We start from the raw sequence: 19198 nt of genomic DNA, 5'->3' as shown, positions 1-19198 counted from the left end.
AAAACCATAACCACATTTGCATGACGTGCATCACAAGCAAAGGTCCAAGCAAACAACCTGTTTAAAGTCCACAAGTGTCTGCCCGATGAACACCTGGGACCCCATTAAAACAAACAAATGTCAGTTTCCAAGCTATGGTAGAAGCACAGTATCTCCAAGTGTTGGAAATGCCTGGAAAGTGCTTGCAGAAATTAGGGGAGGCACTGGGGAGCTTTCAGTCATCTATAGCAGTCTACTAATGTGTGGAATTAAAGTAAATAAACTTGAAGTCAGTTTACCTTGAATTGGTTGTTACTTGACTTTATCATGTGTTTCTGAAACACTATTGGCCTATTTAAGTAAGAGCTCATAGCAGCAAATCTAGCTGTGTCTCACGAACAGCCCCTCCAGTCCCACCTAGACAGCCCTATCCAAGGGCTGAGGGAGTCATATCATACCTGGGTGAAACGGGTCCTGAGGGAGAGCGGAATTCCCACTCCGAGCCACGTCTGCTTTCAAATTGGCGTGTACCTGAGCCTGGAAAATGAAACTCAGTCAGTCCTTCAGGCTTCACGATGGTGTTAATAAGGTATTTTACTTGACTGTCTAGTTTAGGAAAAGCCAAGCCATTTTCCTTAATTGGCATGTACAGCTGAAGCTCCTCTTATTCACAGGTCATCTTTCATACAGATTGAAATGGGACCAGGCTCAGTGCTCACACCAGTTATCCCAGCACTTTGGGGGGCTGAGGAGGGAGGATTGCTTGAGCCCAGGAATTCAAGGCCAGCCTGCGCAACACAGCAAGACCCCATCTCAACTAAAAAATTAAAAACAAAAAACAAAAAAAAACCCAGCCAGGCATGGTGGCATATGTCTGTATTCCCAACTACTCGGGAGGCTGAGACAGGAGGATCACTTGAGCCCAGGAGGTTAAGACTCCAGCAAGCTGTGATCCTGCCACTACAGTCCAGCCTGGGTGACAGAGTGAGAGCCTGTCTCTTAAGAAAAAGGAAACAGAAAAGGTTGAAATGGGGTCCATGAGAGGGAAGGTGGCATGGGAACAGTACAGGGTGAGGGAGACAGGGACAAGAGAGGGACCAAGATCATTTGGAACTCTCCCTTCTTTTTACTTTATCTCTTTTTTTTTTTTTTTTTTAATTTTTATTTGTAGAGACAGGGTCTCGCTCCATCACCCAGGCTGGGGTGCAGTGGTGCAATCACAGCTCACCGCAGCCTCGAACTCTTGGGCTCAAGCGATCCTCCCGCCTCAGCCTCCTGAATAGCTGGGACTACAGGCATAAGCCACCGTACCTCGACTCATTTCATTTTTCTACCACCTATTTCTAGACCTCACACTGACCCTAGAAAGTTGAAGGGAAGGATGCACACAAGCACCTTAACAAAACATTTGGTAATCATAAAAACGACATCAGGATGACTTTGATGCATCGCGCCTTTCTCTCCAGTTATAATTCTTGTCCGGAAATTGGATTTTCCTGCACAAGGGTGGCAGCCTGGCATGGGAGACAAGGAAGAAAGGAGCCCCCTGTTTTTCTGGGAATGGATAAAGCCGGGGTCATCTGGCCCTTCACATCTGAACTGTCTAGTTAAAACAACAAGAAAAATAGTATTTGTGAGATAAGAATAAAGAAAATGAGAAAAGAACTTTCCGAAAGAAAAAAGGGAGAGCCAGATCAGATCCTGTTTTTCTAGGAGAGGAACCTTTACCGGGACAGAATGAACATAGTTACCTGCTGACACGCTTTTTTCCAATTTAGCTGAATAATAAAGCCTAGAAAACACACAGCTTGAAAGACTGTACAGATGATGATCCCTGACCACAGACCTAGAAATAGAAATATTTAATAGAAGTTAATTCCATAGAAAACCGGCTGCCCCTGGGGAGTATGTTTTGTCTATCTCACTTCTATCAGCCATACTTAATATCTGCTTTCATGGCTGAGGTGGAGCCCACAGTGGGCCACAGACCTCTACCCTGCTCCTCCTCGGGCTTCCAGAAGGTTCCAGAAGGTGCTGGAAAGCCCAGTACTCCCTGAGGCCACCCCCAAAAGGGCCATCTCTTTTGGTTCAGGATTTCGGAACAAATATTCAGAGGATATTTTTAGCCTTACTGATTATGATGCTTGAATATTAAGAAAAATGCCAGTTACAAGGAAATTAAAATTTCCCAGGACCAACTACTTCTGCCCTAGTTTCCTCAAAAAAGGGGACTAACATATAAAAAAAAAAAGCAGAAATCACTAGCCATATAAATTACTAATGTTCTCTCCCTCAGAGTTCCTGCCAGACCTTGGACCTTAACTTGCTTCTGACACAGACTTTGCTGGAAGCTTCCAGAGCAGGGCTGGGCACCCAGAGATGACTGGAGAACACCAAAGGCAGGCCAGGTGGGAACGGATGGCGGGAAAAGCCCTGTGGATCTCAAGGCACCACACAGGGCACAGAGGGAGACCCCAGGTGAGGAACGTTTTTTGGTCAATAGTAAACTAACGGAAGAACAAAAAGCTTCAACAATAACCAAAAGACAAGGGCCTGACCGTAATAAAAACAGACCTATGCCTCACAACGTGCAGTATCCTGCCCAAGAACCCACCCCCTATCTACAATAAACCCAGGAAGCCAGCCTTCCCTAAATCAGGCTCGCAGGAAGCAAGATTGCCTCTGGTGAAAATCCAGGAAGCTAACCAGTAACTTACTGTAACGATTGGCCCCAGATGGCCAGGACTTGATTAGCAACTGACAGCTTCCCTAATTTTGGTCTGCACTTCCAACTTAGAACCAACCAGAGAAAGTAAAATACATCCCCCCCTAACCAATCACATGAGGCCCATTTCTAGTCAGCTACCTCCAGCATCCCTCAGATCAACAACCTCCACTCAGGGCACACCTGCAGCCTCCCCTTTTATCCACGGTGACGCTTTCCCACTCCTTTGCCTGCCTTTGAGTCTCTGCCCAAATGCAAGTGGTGGCGGCCAACACCCTTGCTGAGAATACACAGCCTTTGCTGGTCTTGCTTGGTTGGTCCTGGTTGATTTCCACAGCTGTCCAGATCTATGTAAGGGTTAAGGTGCCTAGTCTGGGTTCCTGGTTTATGGATTTGGTACAGGGTTTATAGCTCTGTTTTCTTAGTACCAATCACATTTTCAGGTATGACCAACCTGCCCTTTTGTTTGTTTGTTTGTTTGCTTTTTAGAGGCAGGGTCTTGCTCTGCTGCCCAGGCTGGAGAGCAGTGGCATGACCACAGCTCACTGCAGCCTCCAACTCCTGGAATCAAGTGATCCTCCGCCTTGGCCTCCCAAAGCACTAGGATTATAGGTATGAGTCACTGCGCCCAGCCTAGCCTGCTCTTAGAATAGTATAGTTTGTGCCACCTGCTAGTCCTATAAAAAATTAGTAAAAGCAAGCTACTGGCTTCCACTTACAAATCCAGTGTTCTCAGTACATAGAAACTACAAGCTCACCCAAACCATCTTAAACAGGAAATAACCAGCTACCTCCAGCTATAATCTGAAAGTTATGAATTAGATTTCCAATAATTTTAGCACACATCATTTAAAAGATTTCTATTTGACCCGACCTAGGAGCCCAAAGTAGGATGGTTATTAGAATCTCATGGGCAAGGTCCAGGAATTTACATATTTACAAAGTCTCCCAGGGATTCTGAGGGTCATTATGATTTCCTGGGGTTGCTTCTGAGAACCTGCAGAATTCTGATGCTCTCCTAGACACCTTGTGTAGGTATACTGCATACCATACCATAGGAGATACAATACTCAAAACCAATTCATACCACACTTTCTTCTAATAGGTGGGTGGAGGGATTGACTACAGTCTTCTCATAGAGCCCTCATATCCCCAGGGCCCCTACCATTTCTTTTCAGTGATTCTCAACTTCCTCTTCTACTTTGCACAATTAGTTGTTTTTGTTTTTTTTTTAAGATAAAGTCTCACTCTGTTGCCCAGGCTAGAGTACAGTGGTGCCATCTTGGCTCACTGCAGCCTCCGCTTCCCAAGTTCAAGCAATTCTTGTGCCTCAGCCTCCCAAGTAGCTGGGACTACAGGCGCGCACCACCACACCTGGCTAATTTTTGTACTTTTAGTAGAGACGGGGTTTCGCCATGTTGCCCAGGTTGGTCTCGAACTCCTAACCTCAAGTGAACCGCCCACCCCAGCCTCCCAAAGTGCTGGAATTACAGGCATGAGCCACTGTGCCTGGCCTAGATATATTTTGTTAAATGAATAGGTGAGCCAAGGACAGCACCTGGGATATAGATGGATTTATATTTCAAAGCAGGTTCCTCATGCCTGTAATCCCAGATACTTGGGAGGCAAAAGTGGGAGGATCACTTGAGTCAAGGAGTTTGAGACCAGCCTGGGCAACATAGCAAGACCCCATCTGTAAAAAATGAAACAAGGGAATAAAGTAGATTCCTCTTCTGAAAAAGTTGAACTCTGTAGAGTAGAATGATGGTTACCAGGGACTGGTGGCAAGGAGGGGAGGGTGTGGGAACAGGGACTTGTTAAGGTACAAAGTTTCTGATAGACAGGAAGAATAAGTTTTGAGATCAATTGCACACCAAGGTGATTAGTCAATGTACTGTACATTTCAAATTAACTAGGTAAATTTCTAATGTCTCACCATTAAAAAAAGTGGTGATAAGTATGTTAATTAGCTTGATCTAATTGTTCCACATTCTATACATATATCAAAATACCACTCTGTACCCCATAAATGCAAACAATTATAATTTGTCAATTTAAAACTTAAAAGATATAACATAAAAAAGAGAATTTAAAGTATTTTCTTAATATTTTATACTGATTGCCTGTTGCAATAATATTTTAGATATATTGTGTTACATAAAATACATTACTTTAAAAATAAAAATAAATTAAGATTCCTATAATATTTGTATTAGCTAGGCAATGGCAAACCCAAAACATGAATCATACCAGAAACTCAGCTAAATAATTTTCTGCACTATCATGCAAGCCCAATGAACTTTGCATTGGCAATTCTATTCTTTGAACAACTCCTGTATTTTTAATTAAAATATTATTGAACTTGAGAAAAATGTGCCACATAAAGGAACATACTGAACTGGAAGTTCCCTGTAGCTATCAGTTGACTTCTCTCCACCTCTGAGCCTGCCAAGTACAAATGGATCAAAACAAGCCTCGCTTTAAGTCGGTCACTACTCACCCCAAAGATAAATGTCCAGGTTTTCATATCATCATTTATTAACTGCCAATGTATTCCAAATTATTATTTTAGAAATCAAAGCTGGGCAGTCATTTATTTCTGTACTTTTTAAAACGATTAGCTCTGGTAATTTCAGATGCTGTTCATTACGTTTTTTCTTCCAAATGTGGGAAAGTGCTTAAGTCCACCCTCTTCCTTCTGTGCTGTTCACACCGACCACGTGCATGGCCTTGTGAGGAGACCCACAGGCACAGAGCTAAGGCTGTGCAAGGAGGGAGGTGGAGGCTGCGGAGTGCAATGAGGGTGATGAGAAGGGCACTGGCCACCCGTTGCCCTCCAAGGATCCAGCCACGCTGCTTGGTGAACACACGGGGCGCTGCTCTAGGGTGCACAGGGCCACCGTGAGTGCTGACCCTGCGGCACCCCACGCACGCAGGACAGACCGCCTACGATGGCCTCAGCCCTGCAGAGCCACCCACAGGGGATCACACGCTGTCTCCAAAGAACAGCATGGAACATGCAAAAGGGAAGCTTCCGAATGCTTCTTCAGCGTTTCCTACTGACGCCTCCTTTAGAGAAGTGAGGGCTGGATGATTCAGGATAGGAGGTGAGTAGAAAGGGCATCCGTGCTCAAGTGTGTCAGCATGGAAGATCGCCCGCAGGGGTGCGAGGGGCAGGACAATGCACCCTTGGGGCCCTGGCTAGAGCTGGAGGCCACCTCCTGAACGCTGTCTGCGCTCTCTAACAAGACACAGAATGGACGTCGGTGAGTTGCCAAGTTTCAGAGGTGAGCCTCAGTCAAAGGCCTGTGTGCTCCGACAGTCATTTCCTGGACTGGTGAGCAGCTAAGCCCTGCCTGCACAGGTTAGAGCTTACCCATCACTCCAAGTTTGGTTGCAAACATCAGCGTGATCCCGATGGGGAGGCCAACCACGTAGTACCCAACGGTATTCACAATGGCTCCAACCTTCTGATTTCCACTCCCCCTCAGAACGCCACCGCTCGTGCACTGCAGGCAGAGAGCATTCCATCAGTCGGCGCTCCTGAAACAGTCCCATCTCGTGAGCACTTCATTTCTGTGGGACTCGGACGCTAAAACCCATAAGGTGACAGTATCCTTCTAAACAAAACATGATAACAATATTCAATCTTCCTACCTACCCTGACCTGTCCTCTCAGCTGAAATTTACCACCATCAGAAGAAATCCATAGATCACAACAGGGCTTAGGGAACTACTACATAATACTTACAGCAAGAGCTTCGAAGAGGTGGGAAACAGCATAAATTGGAACCACCTGAGCCACCAGATTAATGATGTCTCTGTTAGGAAAAAGAAAGCACATGGTGATTAGGAGACAAAGTGGAGAAAGAAGTATATAGCTTTCTAGCTGGGCACAGTGGCTCATGCCTGTAATCTCAGCACTTTGGGAGACTGAGGCGGGAGGATCACCTGAGGTCAGGAGTTTGAGACCAGCCTGGCCAACATGGCGAAACCCCGTATCTACTAAAAATATAAAATTAGCCAGGCCTGGTGGCAGGTACCTGTAATCCCAGCTACTCAAGAGGCTGAGGCAGGAGAATCACTTGAACCCAGGAGGCGGAGGTTGCAGTGAGCTGAGATCGCACCACTGCACTTCAGCCTGGATGACAGAGCGAGACTGTCTCAAAAAAAAAAAAAAAGGCCGGGCGCGGTGGCTCAAGCCTGTAATCCCAGCACTTTGGGAGGCCGAGACGGGCGGATCACAAGGTCAGGAGATCGAGACCATCCTGGCTAACATGGCGAAACCCCGTCTCTACTAAAAACACAAAAAATTAGCCGGGCGAGGTGGCGGCGCCTGTGGTCCCAGCTACTCGGGAGGCTGAGGCAGGAGAATGGCGTGAACCCGGGAGGCGGAGCTTGCAGTGAGCTGAGATCTGGCCACTGCACTCCAGCCTGGGCGACAGAGCGAGACTCCGTCTCAAAAAAAAAAAAAAAAAAAGGATATAGCTTTCTGCATATTACAAACATGCACATGCACTGAGGCCAGCAGCCTAGTCAGGGACAGTTCTCCTGTTGCTGGGCCCATGGAGGAAACTAACTGCATGTTTTATCTCACGACTTTTAGAAAAAAATATGCAGCACCACATCCTTGTCTTCAGGAGATATGTTCCAAGACCCCCAGTGGATGCCTGAAATCGCAGAGAGGACTGAACCCTAAATACATTGTTTTCCTTATACACATATACACCTATGAGAATGTTAATTTATAAATTGGGCACAGTAAGAGAGTAACAACAGTAGTAATAAAGTAGGCCACAACCACATGCCGGCATCACTACTTTTGTGCTTTGGGGCTGTTACTAGCACTGTGATACCAAAACAGTCCATCTGAAATAACTAGCAGGTGGAAAGCACGCACAGCGTGGAGACATTGGACAAAGGGATGATTTCACGTCCCAGGGGGGATGTGAGATTTCCTCCTAATACTCATAACAGCATGCAATTGAAAACTTATGAATTGTTTATTTCTGGAATTTTCCACTTAAGATTTTCAGGGACCGGTCATGGTGGCTCACGCCTGTAATCCCAGAACTTTGGGAGGCCGAGGCGGGTGGATCACAAGGTCAGGAGATCGAGACCACCCTGACTAACACAGTGAAACCCCATCTCTACGAAAAATATAAAAATTAGCCGGCTGTGGTGGCGGGCACCTGTAGTCCCAGCTACTCGGGAGGCTGAGGCAGGAGAATGGCATAAACCTGGGAGGCGGAGCTTGCAGTGAGCCGAGATCACGCCACTGCACTCCAGCCTGGGCGACAGAGTGAGACTCCGTCTCAAAAAAAAAAAAAAAAAAAAAAAAAAGATTTTCAGACCAAAATTGACTGCAGGTGACTAAACCTTGGAAAGCAAAACCGAGGATAGAAGGGCTACTGCAAAGTCCATGTGGTCAGTATAGACAAATCAAGTGATTTGACGACACCCCTTCCCCATTCCCCACCAGCTGAAAAAAAATTTGGCTGGGGACAGTAGCACACATCTATCATCCCAGCAAGTTTGGATGCTATGATCATCCCTCTTTTAAGATGATGCCACAGGCCGAGTCTGACTGTGTCTCTTAGTAAACCTGAGTGAAGCGCTACAGAGTAAAGATTAAGTTTCCTCTATGGAATGAAGGTTGGTAAAAGGCCATAGATATATTCTGTAGAATTATCCTTGGTTCCTAGAAATGGCACCCCTAAAGCTAGAGACTTGGATTCTAACCCCTACACATGAAGGGAGATGAAAAAATGCTGCCCTGACCTGTGGAAGCAAGAAATCCACAACACCCTTGGAGTGAGTTTGGTCACTCCAATCTAGAACCTGGAAGATTATCTGCCAATAAATACTTGTTTAATTACTAAATAAGAAATCCAGCACTGGGCTGGGCACGGTGGCTCACGCCTGTAATCCCAGCGCTTCAGGAGGTCAAGGCGGGTGGATCACCTGAGGTCAGGAGTGCGAGACCAGCCTAACCAACATGGAGAAATCCCGTCTCTACTAAAAATACAAAATTAGCAGGTGTGGTGGTGCACGCCTGTAATCCCAGGTACTCGGGGGGCTGAGGCAGGAGAATCGCTTGAAACCAGGAGGCAGAGACTGCGGTGAGCCGAGATCGTGCCATTGCACTCCAGCCTGGGCAACAAGAGCGAAACTCCGTCTCAAAAATAAAAAAAGAAATCCAGCACTGAACAAGATGATCACTTCTTCCTCACCAAAAAGGACAGAAATATAATTATTTTATTCAAATTTTATTTTCGGAATAGGTAACATGCACATGGTCAAAAAATGGTACAATATGAACAAGATAGTAAGCAAAGTCTTACGACTGCAATGCCCTTCCAGTTTGCCCCAGTACCAGCCCTGCCTCCTCCAGGTAACAATTCTTAGCACGTTCCATGTTTGTGTAGTGTCTATGAAAATATAAGCAAATACAAATGTATATTCTTAATTTTCCTTTCTATATTCTATCATTTCACATGCAGCATTCTCTATATGATGTTCTGCACCTTGCTTTTTCCACCTGAGATATTATATTCACTTTTTTTTTTGAGACACTGTCACCCAGGCTGGAGTGGAGTAGTACAATCATGGCTCACTGCAGCCTCAACCTCTCAGGCTCAAGTGATCCTCCCACCTCAGCCTCTTGAGTAGCTAGGACTACAGGTGCACACCACCATGCCCAGCTAAATTTTATTTTTTGTAGAGATGGGGTTTCACCATGTTGTCCAGGCTGGTCTCGAACTCCTGGGCTCAAGTGATCCTTTTGCCTCAGTCTCCCAAAGTGTTGGGATTACAGGCATGAGCCACTGCGCCTGGCCTATATTCACTTTTATATTTCACCAAAATATATTCTTTTCAATGTGCTGCTAAATTCTGTCTAATAATATTTTTATTTTGGATTTTTAGATTGGTATTAATACATAAGAATGATCTGTGGCCGGGCGCGGTGGCTCAAGCCTGTAATCCCAGCACTTTGGGAGGCCGAGACGGGCGGATCATGAGGTCAGGAGATCGAGACCATCCTGGCTAACATGATGAAACCCCGTCTCTACTAAAAAGACAAAAAACTAGCCGGGCGAGGTGGCGGAAGCCTGTAGTCCCAGCTGTTCGGAAGGCTGAGGCAGGAGAATGGCGTAAACCCGGGAGGCGGAGCTTGCTCTGAGCTGAGATCTGGCCACCGCACTCCAGCCTGGGCGACAGAGCGAGACTCCCTCTCAAAAAAAAAAAAAAGAATGATCTGTGATTTTCTTTTTCATGTACAAACTTTGGCAGATTTTGGCACCAATGTTATATTTGCTTCATAAACAGAATGCGAAGTTTTCCTTTTCCTGTGCTCTGGGAAATTTTCTGTTTGATCTGTGTTTGCAATTCCCTATGTTTTGAAGATTTGATAAAATCATCCTTTGGAACCTTCTGGCATTGTGCTTTTTGACATTTTAAAATAGCTTTCTCTTATTTCTTACCAGGAAATCAGTTTATTTAGACCTTCTATCTTTTCTAGGGTATATCCTGATCAATTATTTCCCTAGAAAATTATCTGTTTATTCCAGGTTTTTAGATTTCCTTGGAAAAAGTCGTGCAAAGTAGTCTCTTAGGATTTTAAAAAACGATTGTGGTCAGTAGTAACGTCCTCCTTTCTTTGCTAGAGGTGTCGTTTCCCGTCCCCTGTGATTAAGTTAGGTAGAGGTTGAGCTCTTTCACCGATTGTATCACATTGGGTCGGATCCTGGTCACCTTCCAAGTAATTTGATTGTTGAGCTTCTGATGTTTCCTTATCTCATCAGTTCTATAGTTTGTGGGCCTCTTGTTTTTCATTCTTTTCCTGCACTCTATGGTTTCCCAAGTGGACAGATTCAGAGTCCAGTGTCTACCATATTCCTTCTGAAACCATCCGTCTATCCTGGTCCTCATAAAGGTCATCCTGATTCCCTTTGTGAAAAAAGCCAACTACTTACCATCACCTTCCCCATTCATTCTGAGTGAGGGAGCTATAAACATCTTTTTATTTGTTTGTTTGTTTGAGACAGAGTCTCACTCTGTTGCCCAGGCTGGAGTGCAGTGGCCGGATCTCAGCTCACTGCACCCTCCGTCTCCCAGGTTCAAGCGATTCTCCTGCCTCCGCCTCCTGAGTAGCTGGGATTGCAGGTGTGCCTCACCACACCTGGCTAATTTTTTTTCTTTTTTTTTGTATTTTTAGTAGAGACAGGGTCTCCCCATGTTGACAAGCTGGTCTTGAACTCCTGAACTCAGGCAATCCATCCGCCTCTGCCTCCTAAAGTGTTGGGATTACAGGAGTGAGCCACCGTGCCTGGCCTAAACATCTTATTTCCCCGTAACAAAATAGCTGAAGCTGAAAAATGAAAACCAACGATCTGAAGTCAAAAGTCAAATGTGTGAAGAATAAACCATGAAATTAGTTCTGTCCACTCCACCAGCTTTCTGAATCCAGGAAGGCAAAGTCCATTTGCATCTTGTAACTGCTGACAAAGGTGTCCCAAATAAGAAGCATCCCCATAAAGTTTCTACATAATCCGAATGTACACACCAGCATCACTGATGAAGGAAACAAATTCTGCAGAGCAGAAGGGACTTATCCAAGAATTCTTCAGTAATCAATCTGACTATGTGACTTTTGAGACAGCTCACTGGTGAGATTTTAACTTCAATTCAGTTTGACAAACATATTATGCAACTACTACAAACCGGGCAATTTGGCTGATACTAAGAAACCAAGAGGATTCTTATCATTGGAAACAAAATAATTAACTGAAAATGTAATTCATCATACTAAAAAGGGCTTTCCACTTTTAAAATACATGACCAGCAGAAGCATAAAATCATCACCAATGCCCATTAAGTTGGCATTGGAGATTATAAATCAGTTCCTACATCTAATATGTTCTTCCCAAGTAACATCAGTGGAGCCTCTGATCTTGCAAATGATTCAGACATCCCTGCTGCAACAACCACAGGCGGCCCCTCTGTGATAGCATCTATCCAAGTTAACCATTTCTTTTTTAAATTTTTGAGATGGAGTCTCACTCTTGTCACCTAGGCTGGAGTACAATGGCGGGATCTCAGCTCACTGCAACCTCTGCCTCCCAGGTTCCAGTGATTCTCCTGCCTCAGCCTCCCAAGTAGCTGGGATTACAGGCGTGTGCCACCATGCACAGCTAATTTTTGTATTTTTAGTGGAGATGGGGGTTTCACCGTGTTGCCCGGGCTAGTCTCGAACTCCTGACCTCAGGTGATCTGACCACCTTGACCTTCCAAAGTGCAAGGATTACAGGCGTGAACCACTGTGCCTGGCCTCTTTTTAAAAAAATTCCCAGTTTTAAAAAACTTTTTCTGCTGGCACCTTGCTCTTGGAGGAAACATTTCTTTTTTCTTTTTTTTTTCGAGGCAGAGTCTTGCTCTGTTGCCCAGGCTGGAGTGCAGTGGCACAATCTCGGCTCACTGCAACCTCTGCCTCCTGGTGGGCTTAAGCGATTCTCCAGCCTCAGCCTCCCAAGTAGCTGGGATTACAGGTGTCTGCCACCACACCTGGCTAATTTTTGTATTTTTAGTAGAGATGGGGTTTCGCCATGTTGGCCAGGCTGGCCTCGAACTCCTGACCTCAGGTGATCCCAAAGTGCTGGGATTACAGGCGTGAGTGGGATGTTTTCTTTTTACTGATAATGATTTCAAACAGCAATGTTTCTGAACAGCCTGATTTTAGATAACAAAATTTCTCAATGAACCATTTCTTTATCACAGATTTCACATTTCAAGAAAATCCTAGCACTCACCGGTCGGTAGTGAAAATGTACCCCACAAGATCCTTACAGCTTAACAGCAGGACACTGAAGGCTACAGCAAAGAGCACTGAAGGTAAAAACGGCAGAAGAAACAACATGGTGAGCAAGAAGATCCACAGGAAATGGGGGAGCCTGGGCTTTGCATGGAGAGACTGCACCAAGAGCCTCGGGTAAAAGGGTCTCAGCACCTGTGATTAGTAGGGAAACGGTGGAGGACTTCCGTGCCTGCTCCATGTCTCCAGCACCCAGAGCGTTTCCTACTCGGACACTGGCAGCCACGCTGAAGCCTGCAGGGACCTAAAATGAAAAGGAAACCTGCAACAACGAATCTGCAGAGTGAGAACACGTGCACAGAAGCAGCCTCAAGTCTCACACCTGGTGGGAAAACTTGGTCCTAAAAGTTTTGAAAAGACTGATTTGCAACATCCCCTTTGCCTAGCTGGGAGCTCCCACGCTACTGTGGAAACCGAACCCCAGGTTAGGATGCTTAGCACAAACTGGGCTTTGCTGCAGAGCTTCCAACCTCTACAACACGAGGGTGCTGCACAACCACGTTCCTCCTCTGGGTGTGGGAGATGGACTGACTCACCGGGAGCCCAGGTTTGTATTTTGTTGTTGTTGTTGTTGTTGTTTGTTTGTTTTTTAATAGGACAGAGGCCAGGCACGGTGGCTCAGGCCTGTAATCCCAGCATTTTGGGTGGCCGAGGCGGACGGATCACTTGTGGTCAGGAGTTTGAGACCAGCCTGGCCAACATGGTGAAACCCTGTCTCTACTAAAAAATACAAAACTTAGCTGGGCGTGGTGGCGCATGCCTGTAATCCCAGCTACTCAGCAGGCTGAGGCAGGAGAATCGCTTGAACCCGGGAGGCGGAGGTTGCAGTGAGCCGCGATAGTGCCACTACACTCCAGCCTGGGTGACAGAGTGAAACTCCATCTCTAAATAAATAAAATCAAATAGGGACAGGGTCTCATTGTGTCCCTCAGGCTGGAGTGCAGCGGCACAGTCATAGCTCACTACAGCCTCGACCTCCTGGGCTCCAATGATCCTGCAACCTCAACCTCTCAACTAGCTGGGATGACAGGCATGCGCCACCACAAAAGGCACAGTGTTTATTCTGAAAGACTATCAAGGGATCCAGTTTACAAGACAGGAGTGGCACTAAAGGAACTGCAGGGAAGAAACCGTGCATTGTGGTTAGGGATCACAATTCTGAAGCCAGATGGCTATGGCTTGGGTTCAAATCCCAGCGTAACCACTTTTATCAGCTGCATCACCCTGAGCAAGTTACTTACCCTCTCTAAACCTCCAGAGTTTTGTTTTATCTGTAAAAGGAGTTGAATCGGCCTGGCGCGGTGGCTCAAGCCTGTAATCCCAGTACTTTGGGAGGCCGAGGTGGGTGGATCACGAGATCAGGAGATTGAGACCATCCTGGCTAACACGGTGAAACCCCATCTCTACTAAAAAATACAAAAAAAGTAGCCGGGCGTGGTGGCGGGCGCCTGTAGTCCCAGCTACTCGGGAGGCTGAGGCAGGAGAATGGCGTGAACCCAGGAGGTGGAGCTTTCAGTGAGCCGAGATCGCGCCACTGCACTCCAGCCTGGGTGACAGAGCGAGACTCCGTCTCAAAAAAATAAATAAATAAATAAATAAATAAATAAATAAGGAGTTTAATCATAGAACCTATCTCATTGGGCTATTGTGGGAACTTAATGAGTCCATACATGCCTAACTGCTTAGAAGAAGCATGTAGGAATTGCTCAATAAAGATTTACCATTACTATTATTATATAAAGTTACCGCTTGAAAAATTAATATTAATAAGGAAAAAGGAGTCATCACTTGTTGAAACATGAACATTGCCTTAGGATCAGGATGACTAAGGACCAGCTTAAAGAAAATCTGATACACAGATTGAGGAATAAAAAAGTAATAGAAGACTGAGTCTCTGCCTATAAATTCATAAGCAGGGACAAACATAGAGATCACCTGACAAATTATTTATTCATTACAAAGGGAAAGGCAGGAACTTGACAGGAGAAACCTGGCAGGCACCACCTTAACCAAGCAATCAAAGTTAATACTGGCAGGGTGCAATGGCTGTGCCTGTAATCTCAGCACTTTGGAAGGCCAAGGTGGAAGGATTGCTTGAGCCCAGGAGTTTGAGACCAGCCTATGCAACATAACAAGACCAAATTGTTTTAAAAAATTAGCTGGGAGTGGTGGTGCATGCCTGTAGTCCCAGCTACTCAGGAGGCTGAAGTGGGAGGATTGCTTGAGCCCAGGAGGTCGGACTGTAACAAGCCAAGATCAGGCCACTGTCACCAGCCTGGGTGACAGAGCAAGATGCTGTCTCAAAAAAAAAAAAAAAAAAAAAAAACCACTGCCACCAAGTAAAAAGGTAGTATCACCAACACTGAGACAGATCAACATTATGTGTCTCCTGATACGGTGCACTAAGGAGGACACAGCATCACTTCTCTAGCTTTCCTGCCCAAAACGGACAATCTAAATTTATTTATAAGGAAACATCAGCTGCACCACACTGAGTGAACTTCTACAGATAATGGCCTATGTTCTTCAAAAATGCCAAGGTCAAGAAAGACAATGGAACAATGAAGATCTGTTCCAGATTAAAGGACACTAAAGATGCTAGGGAAAAATTAGTGATAAGGGACATTACCAGAACAACTGGTATTGTTTTGAATTGACTGTATTGATCTTTTATTTGAACATGGACTATGTAGATAGACCAGACAGAATAAATGTGGCAAAACTGGTGAACCTGAGGAAAGGGCATACACCTTTCTTTTGATTGAGAAGAAATGTAAGTGTAAATTCTTACAAGCCTATTGGAAAGCATATGAAAACATATTCAAAAGACATAAAATCGTGCCTTTGTTTCTCTTTTACAAATCTTAAAGAAATAATCAGACAAGTGTATGAAGATATTTGTCCTAGGATGTTCCTTGAAGAGTTGTTAATATTGAAACATTGGAAATAAACTGTTCAACCATAGGAAATTGATTTTAAAAGTATATCACATATAGTGGAATCCTATGTACCATTAAGCATTTTGACTTAGAATTAGTTAATGAATTTACTCAAACATAAAATGTAAATAAAATACTAAAAGTGAAGTAAAAAATCTGTGTTAAAAAACTGCCAAGGATAGAAGAACAAAAACAAAAAACAGGTCTGCAAGAGAATAATTCTTAAAGAAAACGGGAAATGTGTACTCTATGTACTTTTAAAACATAACCAATATCAGAGGGAAAAAAATCTAAGTGTTAATACTGCAAAAAATGCCAAGCACATCTGCTGGCTTGAGTTTCTCCCCACATTACAAACTGCCTTTCTGTTTTTTAATTTTACATTTCTAAAACGGTACTTGCTTCCTTCAGAATCTCCAGCTGATGTTTTCAGGAAAATAAAGTCAAAGAAAAGCCTCCTAACGACTCGTGTTCTCTATGATCAAAATTTCCTCCCCTTTAAGGCTGAATAATACTCCACAGTATGCGAAGAACCCATTTTGTTTACCCGCAGACGCACAGGTTGCTTCCACCTTTTGTCTACTGTCAATAATGCTCCTGTGAACACAGTTAACAAACACCCCTTTAAGTCGGGTGCGGTGGCTCACGCCTGTAATCCCAACACTTTGGGAGGCCGAGGCAGGTGGATGGCCTGAGGTCACAAGTTCAAGACCAGCCTGACCAACACGGTGAAACCCTGTCTCTACTAAAAATACCAAAGTAGCTGGGCGTGGTGGCAGGCACCTGTAATCTCAGCTACTTGAGAGGCTGAGGCAGAAGAAATGCTTGAACCCAGGAGGTGGAGGTTGCAGTGAGCCGAAATCACGCCATTGCACTCCAGCCAGGGCAACAAGAGTGGGACTCCGTCTCAAAAAAAAAAAAAAAAAAATCTCTTGAAGACCCTGCTTTCAGTTGTTTTGGGGATCTACCTAGGAGTAGCCACACTGTGTTTTCAGAGGCTTCGGAACCAGGCAGGAGCGGGAATAGTGACATAGGCAGCTTGATGTTTATGGCCCAGCCTCATCTCTCTGCTATGCCACCCACCTGGCCCCTCAAGGTATTTGTGCTGTGACAACTGAAAAAGATTCTAAAAGTATGGAAACAAAATCAAATCTTTCAAGGGAGGATTCAGCTGGGAGCTGCGTTAGGAGATGGAGAACCAGCAGATCACGTGCAGTTTCTCTCCAGCCCCCCTTCAGTTCCCAGGGAAGATCCAGCTGTAGCAGAGGTACCCTCCCAGGCTCAAGGATGGGATTTGACTTTTGTCCAGCATTTCACAAATGATTCATGTACGAATGCCTATGCTCATCCATGGACTCTTTCAGATACCCAGCGAGGAAAACGCCTGGCACCTCCCCACGACCGGCTCCCCTGCTTACCATGTACACAACGATGGCCAGTTCATACACGATGGACTGAGCGCCCAGCTCCACCATGCCGAGGATGCCTGGTGAAAAGAGACAGCTGTCGCCTTGCACCCAGACAGGGCCCCCGGGTTCCCACCAGTCCCCGTCATCCGTCCTCATACAGACCGCTGAGGAAGCTCCCGACCTCATAGGCCCACCACTCCATGCATAGCATGAGCATGCTGGGGATGGCCAGGCGGAGGAAGGAGGCCCAGTCCTGCAGGCACTCGAGGGACCAACCTGTGGGGGGGACACACACATTTCCAGGAGATCTGGCCGTCGGGCTGGAATTCAACCCGAGACAAAACCCACGTCCCAGTTGGAAGACAAAAGGGCAGTCGTTACCTCCCCACGTAGCTTGATGCAGTTTTTTCCCAAGGATGTAGAAAAAGAGGAGTAGAGCCAGGGTGTACTGGGAAATCAAATTTGCCACTGCAGAGCCTCTGGAAAGAACAGTCCCAGTGAGAGGGAGGTGCCTTCCTGCACCTCTCCCTGCCCCACTGGGTGAGGAGGGGAGACTCATCCCTTCCCGTGCCGTCCTCAGCAGACCAAGGTCTTCTTCCCAGAGCAGCCTCACCCTCCATCCCTGAGAGTGCTTTCCACAGTGTGCAAGAAAGACACCACGTGTGAACACGAGAACCAGCTGAAGAGCCCACTCTTCTCCCTCCTGGAAAAGCCGCATGCAAGTCATCCCTTGTCCCTGTCCCAAGAGTACATTGGACTCACATCACCCCAAGATGCAGCTGATGGAGAAACAGATAGTTGGCGAGGGCATTGACAAGGTTGGCTGCAACTCCAGTTACGATCTGGGGCAGGAGAATTCCCTGGAACAAGGACACCGCATATGCCATCCTTGAGATCCACAGAATAGGACTGCCTTTCTGCTCCCCAAGCACACAGGCTCCAGCTGGCCTGCTCAGTGGGTGTCACGGGCAGAGCAGGGGGGCTTAACTGGGGAGGCCACGTCCTGGTTGCTCCTGCCTTTCCACTCTCCCATCCCTTTCTCTTCCTTCTCTCTTTGAGGTATGAAGTGCGGCGTTCTGGCCACAGAGAGACACAGACAAGATACGTTCAACAGCACAGAAGGAAGAAGATAAATGGCTTATTTCCAACATGGCAAGGACTGGCAGGGGCTAAATGGGTCAACAAGCCATCTTTGACACCGGACGATAGGAGAAAATGAGAATACTTTCTGGACCAACATAGAAATTCAAAAAAATTGACCTAAGGTCTTGAAGAAACTAGAGTTCCTTTCTAGAATATGGAAGGGATTCCAACATATCTAACTCTCAAAAGTACAGGACCGGAGAAACATCCAGACTATTTGGTGTGTCAAAGTAAGACAGGGCGTGAAAGTAAAATTACATCAGACCGAGGAAGTAAAACTCTGTTCTGCTCCGCATCCGGCTAGAATAGCAGACGCAAATAAAGTCAGTGCAAACGTAAGAGGAAACCTTTCTCCCAAGGTCACGCTGTCCCCATAAAGTGTCATTACTCCCCTAGTAGAATGACGAGTGCTTTCTGATTCATTGAGAAACTTTGTTCTCTAAAATCACACTGCTCGGAAACACTGCTATTTGAAATTGTATCAGTAAAAACAAAACACCCCACTCTTGCCTGCAGGCTCAAAATCACTTTAACACAAAAAAGTAGTCTCAATTTGAACCCAGGCACAGAGCTTCGTGGGAGCTCCTGGATGTGGCATTCTACATCTGTCCACCCTCAACATCCTGCTTAGCCTTGAGTTTCCAAAGGAGGAGCACCGGGTCCACATCACAGCCCAGACCTGGTGTTGGGCCCCTCACTCACAGATCTGCTCGGTGCCTATCAAACCGTGGTTTCGATATGTTTAATAATGTCACCTGAGCCCCATCCTTCTTCAAACCTTTATAATAACTTTTCTTCCTTTAGTGAGGCATCCCCCGGCCCCTCTAGTCTCTCTCATTGCCACAGGTTGATAAATCCAACTGCAAACCCACTGGCCTGCAGGCCTGTCTCTGGTGGTCTCAGGCTGGTGGGGCCAAGACAATGGTCTTGGCCGATGACTTGTGTAGCCCACATATTTATGGGGAGGCCCTGGTTAGTTTTTAGCAAGGGAATTAGTGATCAGATTTACTTTTCAGGCAGACGGCAGTGGATGGAGACAGGTTAAGGTCCTCTGAAATGACACAGAGGACAAATGACAAGAAATGAATTCAGGGCTGGGTGCGGTGGGTCACGCCTGTAATCCCAGCGCTTT

General features: G+C 45.8%; 1 protein-coding gene across 6 annotated transcripts in view; it reads right to left on the bottom strand.

The window, feature by feature from the left end:
* Positions 1–19198, bottom strand: part of SLC47A1 (solute carrier family 47 member 1) — a 46364-nt gene that overhangs the window by 5837 nt on the left and 21329 nt on the right. For 2 of the 6 annotated variants that reach the window (XM_015118789.3, XM_028836102.2), the window contains exons 7-16: positions 17686–17783; positions 17305–17402; positions 17086–17199; positions 16933–17000; positions 12711–12819; positions 12514–12589; positions 6456–6525; positions 6081–6213; positions 1731–1825; positions 438–516 (exon numbers count right to left, since the gene is read on the bottom strand). In XM_015118789.3, coding sequence (XP_014974275.1) covers positions 438–516; positions 1731–1825; positions 6081–6213; positions 6456–6525; positions 12514–12589; positions 12711–12819; positions 16933–17000; positions 17086–17199; positions 17305–17402; positions 17686–17783 — 940 coding nt within the window. The remainder of the gene's footprint in view (positions 1–437; positions 517–1730; positions 1826–6080; positions 6214–6455; positions 6526–12513; positions 12590–12710; positions 12820–16932; positions 17001–17085; positions 17200–17304; positions 17403–17685; positions 17784–19198) is intronic. The other 4 variants (XM_015118791.3, XM_077970523.1, XM_077970521.1 and 1 more) reach the window with 2 other exon arrangements.

The sequence above is a fragment of the Macaca mulatta genome, chromosome 16 (assembly GCF_049350105.2).
Source record: "Macaca mulatta isolate MMU2019108-1 chromosome 16, T2T-MMU8v2.0, whole genome shotgun sequence".
In the NCBI taxonomy this organism is placed as follows: domain Eukaryota; kingdom Metazoa; phylum Chordata; class Mammalia; order Primates; family Cercopithecidae; genus Macaca; species Macaca mulatta.
Note: the sequence above shows the minus strand (reverse complement) of the source record. Positions and strands in the feature narration are given on the sequence as shown.